At 36.1% G+C, this 10,000-nt stretch overlaps 1 protein-coding gene across 1 annotated transcript in view; it reads left to right on the forward strand.

The window, feature by feature from the left end:
* Window positions 1-10,000, forward strand: part of LOC138011570 (sarcolemmal membrane-associated protein-like) — a 26,633-nt gene that overhangs the window by 6,330 nt on the left and 10,303 nt on the right. The window contains exons 8-19 of the mRNA XM_068858638.1: window positions 1,667-1,729; window positions 1,843-1,941; window positions 2,652-2,726; window positions 3,367-3,441; window positions 3,564-3,621; window positions 4,203-4,277; window positions 7,336-7,407; window positions 7,563-7,634; window positions 7,800-7,862; window positions 8,121-8,183; window positions 8,656-8,718; window positions 9,499-9,603. Of these exons, the coding sequence (XP_068714739.1) occupies window positions 1,667-1,729; window positions 1,843-1,941; window positions 2,652-2,726; window positions 3,367-3,441; window positions 3,564-3,621; window positions 4,203-4,277; window positions 7,336-7,407; window positions 7,563-7,634; window positions 7,800-7,862; window positions 8,121-8,183; window positions 8,656-8,718; window positions 9,499-9,603 (883 nt within the window). The remainder of the gene's footprint in view (window positions 1-1,666; window positions 1,730-1,842; window positions 1,942-2,651; window positions 2,727-3,366; window positions 3,442-3,563; window positions 3,622-4,202; window positions 4,278-7,335; window positions 7,408-7,562; window positions 7,635-7,799; window positions 7,863-8,120; window positions 8,184-8,655; window positions 8,719-9,498; window positions 9,604-10,000) is intronic.

The following is a 10,000-nucleotide window of genomic DNA, read 5'->3' on the forward strand; positions in this document are numbered from 1 at the left end:
CATGACTCTTATGACAGTTCCTAATTGGCTGGTCCACTGCACACTAGCCAACAAGGCTCAACAAGACATGGAAATCTAGCACTGTCAGATGTCGTCTGACAATCCTCAATCTTGTCACAGACTTGTCTGAATTCACCGCACACTAGCCCACATTAGTGAAGATTTTCCCTCGGGAGACAAAAAATCGGCTAGTGTGCAGCAGGCTTAATATTTGTGACCCTCCATGGGAAAACTTACACTAATGATTATCCGTTAAACGCTCTCGCATCCTTTAGGGTTGTCTGCATGTGATGACGCCACAAATTCACGCTTGGCGGCACATGCCGAATAAACATCACTCTATGAACTATGCTTGTGAATTACTCATTAATAAATGGCGCATGATGAACACTTTTGCAGTGAAATTCAGCGTTTAAGACAGTCTTCCGAGTTTCGTTTATCAGAAACTGCCTGCCAATCGAATGTTAGTTGTCACTCAGTTTTCTGACGAGTAAAGATCAGCAGACTAACGGATTGACTAACGAGCGGATACGGCCAACTCTCTAACAGGCAAGGATCGGGTGCTAACGGATTGACAAACGCTACTAACGGATATGACTAACGCTTTAACGGGCAAGGGTCACCTGCTAACGGATTGACTAACGCTGCTAACGTTTTTCATCAAATGTTTCTGACGGATGACTAACGGATAGCTAACGTTTTAGCCCGTTTAACGGAAGGTCATTAGTGTACGTTTTCCCATGGAGGGTCACATTTTGTCATATATTTTTTTTGTTGCTGCTTTGTAAAGCTGCATGCTGCCCAGTGTGACCATCAGTTGTAGAAAGAATCTTAACAATCATTTTAGGACCCTGTGCTGAGTTGTTTGATGGCCAAAGAGGGGGAAGTCTTGGATTAACTACATGTATAAATTATTGCAAAAACCTAGACGTTACCATGCTTGTCAACCTATATACAGTGTAGGGGCAATCGTTCTTTCAATGGGCTTTATAAATTTTGCCCAGTGTGTAAGTCTGGCATTAGATGGACAGTGCTTCCTCAGACTATGTGCCCCTCTTACAGCTGTGTGAGGCAGAGAGATTAAAGAGGACAAAGTTTTCTATTGGATATTTAGATGTTGTTAACCCTTTTGCTCCTAAGAGGCTTCCCTGAAACAAGTAAACCTGAGGCTATTTGGCATTCGATAGCAAAAACTTACAGTAGTCACTCTTTGAAGACCAAAATTATGTAGTTCAAACGCACAATCTTGCCCATTGTTAATCTGGTGCTCTACTGATAATAACATTATTCAACTAGTTGGATGTATGTCGCAGTAAAAATGTTTTCTTGGTTGTACTTTTTTCAGACTACCGGTAGTTTGTTTTTCGCTTTCCTTATATAATTATACAGTGTACATGTAGATATTATCATAATCTGAAACAGAAAAGTTAAAAACAAACTGGCTTGAAAAAATTTCTAGCCAAGGAAAAACTTTAACTACAAGGTATACAACATCAAAATTAATGTGTATTCTTGTGCTCATGAAACAATCATTCAACAATCATTTTGTTCATTTTGTGGAGTACAATACTTTCATTAGTGGTAAAATCTAGAAAATGATTATTCCACCATAACTGAAATATCTGCATTGTGCCTGATACTACATGTACCTTTGTGTTTGCTCCAGGAGTCTCTTAAAAAAGTTTTACAAGAAAAACTAGAAGCTATTCAAAAGCTAACAGAAGTGGAGGTGTGTTGGAGCTTGTTATTGCGTTCTTTTGCAGTCTTAAGTTGTCCACTCACTTATGAAAGTAAGTTGTCAACGATGTAACATGTATAAATCTTTTTTATCACAATGAACAGAAAACTTGTAGCAATGCAGAAGATGAATGTGTACATTACAGATCTCTATATGAACGATCACAACAAGAATTGACAGACTTAGCAGAAAAACACAAACAGGTATCAAAGTCATGGGGCAACTTCATTGTACTTTGGATTACACACATTTTTATAAAAGATCACCAGAAGAAGCAATTTTTACTGCCTATAAGTCATTAGAGCAAGCAGAGGTGAAAGCTTAGTAAATTTTATACCGGCAACATTTTTCGTGCAACTTGTCGCGCAACAATGTTGTGTTGCAAGATGAGATTGTTTGTTACCCTAAGTGTATTACCACCTTCTTGTGCAACAAATTTTCATGTTGCAAAAAGTAAAAAAGACGTGACTCTAGTTTTTGCAACATAGAAATGTTTTGCACAAGAAAGTGGCAAATTACACGCAACAAATCATCTCAACTTGCAACGCAACATTGTTGCGTGACAAGTTGCATAAAAAAATGTTGCTTGTATTACTGGGCCTTAATGGTTGAATTTTTACATGAATACATGGCATAATTGGTGATCAAACAGAAAACAGATGCATATGCAACTATTGTTATTGCTTAAAATGTACCTTATTAAAACATCTGAGAATTTGCAGTCTACTTACTGATCCTACATGTACATTTTTGTTTTCGGGTGTACACTATTAGTTTTTGATCATTCCCGATAATTTCTTTTTGCAAAATTACAGTCATGAATTAAAAATTGACCAAAAGCAGGCCTAGAGAAAGGATGTTAATTAAGTTCTTGAAGTTATTTATAATAATTTTTGTGGTGTTGATCTGCTAGAGGCTACAAGAGATGCAGACGCTTCAGGAACAAGTAGAAGAATCAGAAAAAAGACATTCTGCTGTCAAAGGACAGGTTAGTTTTGTCAGAACATGATTTTTTGACTCGTGTGGAAGTGAAGTTTTTTTCTTCACATTTTACTGGGTATAATATGAATTTTCAATACATGTTGATAGGAAAATTTAAAAAAATCATGGGAGCCAATTCAGAGTTACCTTAATTTTTTTTAAATTTAAAGTAAGGTAGCTCTTAATTGGCTCCCGTAAATTTTTTAAGAACTTTGCTGATAGTTCTATCTCAGATTACAAATTACTATTCTTCAATACAAAATGGGGGTCACTGAGTTCATTTTTGAGATATAAGCAAGTAAAGACGAAATATAGGATATAGTGGGTGCATTTTTGTTCAGGAATACAGTAATTTGAGTTTCATATGGTACCATAACATTGCTGTTACATGATACAAAATTATAGTAGTTATAACCCTTCTAATAAGAAGGTCTCTTGAAATGAAAGTGGTGAAATTGGTTCCAGCCACCTTAAACATGCTGCTTTTGAGTTAAAAATCCCACAGAGCTGGCCCCCCAATGGTGTTATTTTGTCCTTCAGCCGTTATTGTCCCCAGATTGATGCTGTCCAAATAACCTCTAGGAATGCCAATTCTATATAACAAAGAAATATTAGAAGTATGACCATTTTAATCTTCCATCGTGTAGGCTGTTCAAGAGAAAATGGAACTTGAATTAAGAATAAAAGAAGCACAACTTCGAGAGGCTGCATTAGCAGCCAAGGTAAGCCCTAACGTTATAACTTTCTACTAAATGTACATTATTTTTGAAGGCTCACGAATCTCTTCTTTTTTGACTTGAAGGAATTTTTTGTTATGTTTTGCTGTGTATTTTCTTTATTACAGGCGGAATCATTGCAAGCTGAATGTGATTTTACAAAAGAACAAGTAGCTGCAATGAAAGGTACAAAAAGGGCATTCAGTAACAGCTAGTAGCTCTAAGTGTCAAATGGGAACATGCAATTTCTTTGCCTGCACACAGGCTCTTCATTTCCACTTTTGTAATTCAAACATAATTTTAATTTATTCAAAGGGAAGACACCAGGGTTAAAAACCCTACCTGGCGGCATTGGGTAACCAGTTGATTATTTACAAATTGTGGTGGAATTGTATGTGGGACAATATTACAACTCAAATCCATCTACAGTAGTAAGAGTGGGATTTTTACCTGGTGCAACTACATGCAAATTCATTGGCTTTCAACCACTGGATCACAGTCTGCCTCACAATATTATGCTTTTTTTTATGTCATAATATTATTTATTTGGCAAAGAGGTCTTTAAAATACATGACTAGCCTGTGCAGCAAGTGCTAAAAGGAGAGGGGAAAAGAGAGGCAGAGCTAATTTTATGTATGCTGTACGTTTACGGCAGAGAACCCCATCTTTGTGTCTCTTTACACAGCCTTTTTTTTTTTATAAATCTAAGTGATTGTAAGTCAATAACAGTTGTTTTATTGTGACTGGTTTTATTTTGTTGTGGTCAGTTCATATGGAGAAAGCAAAGGATGAGCTTCGTCAGCCAAATAATGAATTCAAATCTTCTGCCGTCCAGTCACAAGGTAAATTAATTACAGCTTCATTTATCATAACATTCAAGGGTGTTGCCAAAGGAAAATTCTTGGTATCCCTACGGGCTCCCAAAATCAAAAGTTAGGAGCCCAGCCCACAATACACTGTAAGTACTTATTTTTTGTACACATCACTGCATCCTAAAGGAAACCCTACCCACAACCAATGCTCTTGCTCATTCTGTTTCCTTTGCCAAATTTTTTTTCGGGGTCTACAAAGTTGTTTCCTGAATCTTGATTCTGATCCTTTGACACGTGCACTTTGCACGGTATTCATAAATGGCGGCCACTAAAATAATAATTTTTTTGTCTCTGATTTGTTTGCACTAATGATCCTCGACAGCTAGCCTCGTTAGCATGAACAAAATTCAAATTCTTGCTCTGAAATAAGGCTAGTGAGGATGACAACCATTAAAAATACAATATTATTATTTAAAGGTGGCGGTTTTGTGCGAGCAAACACCGAGCAAATGAGCAGCGAAGACGTGAGGGGATTGAGGCGGGCCTTCCCCCACCCAAAAACTTTTGTTTTTACGCACAAACAAAACATACGGGTATTCTACAGCTGTATATAAGATAAATTTGCAGGAGAAATTTTGACAAAACAAACAATCAAATCACAAAAGCGAATTGCTCAGGAGAATATCTTGCGCCGTATCAAATCTTTGAACTCACGGACATAGTAGATTCTGTCTCTGGAATTGGGACGCTTATTCTTTACATGGAAATACTATGGTCGTTTAAAATATACCAAATATACATGTATGATCAGATGAAGAAGCATTTGTTTTAGTCGCATTGCATAAGGATTTGTTTAGAAATGGTTCCAAATTGTTATTGAGAAAAGAAGCTCAGATTTGTTCTTTTGCAACTCCATTGCAGTCATCGAATTATATTCAGTGAAAGACAAGGAAACTTTATTAATTAATAATTTCAGTGATTTTGGCAGGTCGTGAGCACACGTACACCAGTAAAGATCAGGTTCTCTATTGATTTGAAGAACTGCTGCGTGGCTGTTGTCTTTCTAAAATGGTGATTGATTTAGGCAGTAGCTCATGGGCTCCCAATTCATGACGAAATAAGATATCGTGCACACAGAGCCGATGTAACATAAGTTATACAGCCATTCTTCTCACAAAAAAAACTATTATCAAATGCATTGACTATCAGCATTCCCCCCAAAAAAGGCAACACAAAGCCCATAATGTTTATATTCCATTTCGGGAATCACATCTTGTACCCAGTCTACAACTGGCAAGACAACGGTCTTATTAACACTTAAATATGGTGGGTTTGTGAAACATTCTGGTGTGTATAGGTTCTCGCTTAATGCAAAAATAGTTCTACTCCTTTAAGGTCAGCTAATGGACCCAAAGTTACCATGACGTTCATGTAGGGGCCACTCTCCCGAGATAATCACAGCGTTTTAGGTGCCCATGTGGGCTTCTTGTACAGAAATTTGGTCGCCCACATGAGCAGCTTAGACACCCCTGAGAGGCACCCGGGCGCCTGTTAGGCAAGAGCCTTGAGATTCAACTTACTTAAAGTTTATTGGAGTATCTCACGTTTACCATTACCTATGCATGTAATTACACATGAATTATTAATCAAAAACGTTTTGCTGGCAAAATTTCTCATTCTTTTACTATTACATCGTCAGTAGTAAATTGTATTTACTTGTTTCTTTGAAATTTGGTGTGGATTGCTATTTGGCATATAAATGCTGTAATCACATATTTGTTTAGTCTAACTTTGTGTTTTCTTCCATGTTGGCCAAAAGCCAATTTTCTGTCTCTCAAAATTCTAAACCTGAGCCAAGAGATTTATTGGATTTAGTTGAGTCATCTCCATACATGTAGGTATTAAAGTCTAGGTAACTGCATGCCTGTATCATGTTATTTATCAAAGTTTATGATGCATTTTTTCTGGTTTGTTTATCTGACTGGTAGGTTAAATGTCTGTTTGCAACTGAACTCAGCTTACATGTACATACATAAGATACTGTACAGTATTTTGATTTTATTTACATAATTCCATTTTTTCCTTTAGACTTCATTCAAAACATATGCTTTGATAAATATGTGCAGAACAATTTTGAATAATATTATTATTTCAGTGCAAATTAACCATGTGAGATTTATGGACTCCTTTCCAAATTAATTTTGTTTTTGCAGCATTTCATAGTTTACATGTATCATTGTGTTTGAAAGGTCCTAATGTTTGTAACAAAATAATCTTGTTATTTATCTGTAGGTAAATTTGAAAGTATTTTGTAATAATCAACCCATGTCTTGTTTATGAGAATGTTGTTTCAATTCTTCCAAGAAATTTGAGTTTCTTGACAAATATACTGTTCTTTCAATGTATATTTAAATAATACATACATCATTGTAGACCATCAGCAAACTTTTCAAATGGCCTGAGTAATCAATTTAGATTCCAAGCATCAAATTTGTCAAGTCTGAAAGAATGCTTGATGTCAAACTCTGGCAATGTATCTAAATATTTAAGTCCTGGTTTATACAGTGTCGTAAGGCAAGGCATTTTCAGAACAATTTTTGCCAAATGCAGGCTTCAAAACCTTTGCTATTTAACATTCGTTGATTGTCAACAAAGCAGGTGGCACTGGTGCTGTGCTTTGTTTAAATTGTTCTTCTTATAAATGAAAGATTATTACTGCAGTTATAACTGAAAGTAAAGCTGGCACGATAATTTGGATTTTAAAGGCACTATAGTTATCCAAAAGATGGAAAAATTAAAACTACACTTGGACAGTTTTAGTAAACAATTAAGTGGAAAATTACTTGTTGTTACTTGTTAGTTATCATCCATAAGCTCAAAAGTAGAATTGCAATTGTGCTTTATTAAACGGATAAATAATACACTTACCAATGGAATGAGTGTCCTTCAAAATTAAAAGCTATTTTATTTATCAAAACAAAAGAACCCTGAGGGTGGTTATTTGCAATTGAAGTTCTTGTCAGCCTCATATTTGGAGGAATTTGCACAAGGGGTCAACTAATCAAATGTGTTGTCACTTTGTTCACAGAGGAAACCACTATAACATCTGTAGATATCAACGGAGCAATAGAGTTGGAGCAGGTCCCTGATGATTTTGAAGGTGAAAATTATCAAGTTAATTCTTTCATTTGAATCAGTTGCTTTGAATTAAATGGAACGTTGGCTAATATTTTGTCCTTTTTCTCTTGTTTGGTTTCATTTATTAACGTAGCGTTTCATATATTAACGTAGCGTGTCATTTTATTTTTTACCTAGAAAATGCAAGAGAGTTGGACAATCCTAGAGCAGGATCTGATTCAAACACTGACGATGTTAAGATCTTAAAAGGTTAGGCAAGAATTTCTAATATTGTAAGTAACACTTTAGGGTTCTGACAAAGGGGACATAATGCATCAGCTTTTATCAGGCTTTTATGAAGTGATTTTTCTGGATGAGGTTTTCTTTTTTCTTGTAAAGTGGTTTATTAGCTGTGCATCATCTTTTTCTCACCAGGCCAAGTTGAAAAACTCAAGGGTGAAGTTGATGATAAAGAAAAGATAGTTCACTCTCTACTTGGTAAGTTTGTTTTTTTTTTTAATGGAGGGGACATACTTTTTGACTGCTTAACCCATTGAAACCTCAAATGCCCTAGGACTGTACTCACAGTTGATGAGTAAAATTGTCTGGCATTAGACAGTGTAAAATTTGTTAAGTCTCACTCCCTGGAGGGGTCACTGGGTTAAGATATGCCATCAGTGATCGCTTATTATTACATGTTTATTATATTTTTACATGTGGATGTAGTAAAGATGCACATTTGGTTTCTTTTGACAGAGCAAATAGAGGAAACAAAGTTATTACACAAAGAAAGCCAAAATGATGTACTTTTGTTAAAAGGTAATTTAGCCTCTATCATTTTTTTCTACCACAATTGCTTGTAGTCTGGCAATCTGATTGGCTAATTTGCCATTGTCTATAAGAGTCTAGACATTGCTCGACGTGTCATGCTTGCATCAATTTGTCAAGCAATGTAATAGCCAATCAGGAATGCCAATTTTGGGAAATAAACCAATCATATTGCGACAACGCTTCAACGCTTCTTTTTTCCTCGTGTCATGATTTTGGTCATGTTGTGGACTCGCTGCACCTTGTGAGTCCACAACATTTTGACCACTGTGATGACGAATATCGTTGTTGATAAGAGTACTGCAGACAACGCTGAACCACTTTCGATTTGTTAAATGACCTTAAGATAACCAGTGTTATATTAATTACCATCACCACCTATAATTATAAGTTGTGTATATTATGTTCTGTCTCTGTCATTGCTTTTGATATCACTTTCAATTTCTTTTATCTTTGATAATAGAGCAATTGGACAGATCGAAGTTGACAGCACAAGAAGATAATGACAAAATTCAATCGCTTGAAGGTAAAAGAAGACTTGTTCATACCTTTTGATATTCCTGAATAGACCATGTACAGGATAAGAATTTATTAATGATGGTGTAAAAGTGTAAAATGACCTTGCATTCTCTCTGTAAGGTGGATCTTGGGTAAAAACCAAACAAGGCTGATGAAATGACACAAAGAGTAGAGGAAGACTGAAGAAATGTGCCTTGCTACAAAGTTTCCTTCACTGTGTAAATGTATCAACGAAAAAGAAAGTGTTTTAGCAGAGGCATGTTCTTCTTCTCTTTGGCTACTGCAAGTACTGTTAGTCCATACCCCCTTAAAAGTCCTGGCCCCAGTTGTTCAAATGATGGATAGTACTATACACCGGATAAATCACTATCCACTGGATAATTCGATTGGTTTTGCGAGTGTTTATCTGCTGGATATTGATTTATTCGGTGGATAGCACTATCCATCGTTTGAACAACTGGGGCCTGTAGTATGAGTTTATACATACTTATACATACTTATACATATTGACCACTCCCCATAGGGGCTTTTCAGGGCCAATGAAACAACAAAAATTAATGACTAAACAGAACAACAACAACAACTGTTAAGAATCCCGACTGGCCAGAGGCAAACCAGTCTGCTATTTACAAGTGCAGCTGGGAAGTTGAACCAGGGACTACCAGGATCAAATTCAATGAGTTTGAGTCAAACAACCTTCTTTCATTGACACCTGAACAGTTACCGTAACTTGTTTAATACCAATGCTTGCTCAAAGATACTTACATGTACTTGGTTGTTGTTGCAGAACAAGTTATAAAGTATCATCTGCAAGCCATTGATGAGCTTTCCATTCCAGATGACAGTGATGTGGATAATGTTGATCATTTGACCACTGCACTGCCAGTTGCAAGTAAGACTAAAATAGAAATACACGAATACAAATAATTGTTTAAGCCTAAAGAAAAAAATAGAGTATAGAAATTTGTTGATGGTGGCATTTAAAGCTTGTGTGAATAAGAAGTACAGGCAAGCATTCTCTTGTTCAAATGTGCTTGGTAAGCCAGTAAGGCTTTGATTGGTGTGTAAATTATATATTTGATGTCAGCAATATCTTTGCTGTTCAAATAAACTAAACAGTGCAAAGAAACACAGCTGAAAGGAAGCAACAGATTGGCTATTCACAATGAGAAGTGGAATCATGTTTAGGACCAAATCTGTTTTTTGGTCAGATCTTAACATGGAGTATCTGCGTGACAAATTTTAGTGTAGGTGGCATTAACCACCGCATAAGTGCTTGCACTGCTTGA

The sequence above is a fragment of the Montipora foliosa genome, chromosome 7, assembly GCF_036669935.1.
Source record: "Montipora foliosa isolate CH-2021 chromosome 7, ASM3666993v2, whole genome shotgun sequence".
In the NCBI taxonomy this organism is placed as follows: domain Eukaryota; kingdom Metazoa; phylum Cnidaria; class Anthozoa; order Scleractinia; family Acroporidae; genus Montipora; species Montipora foliosa.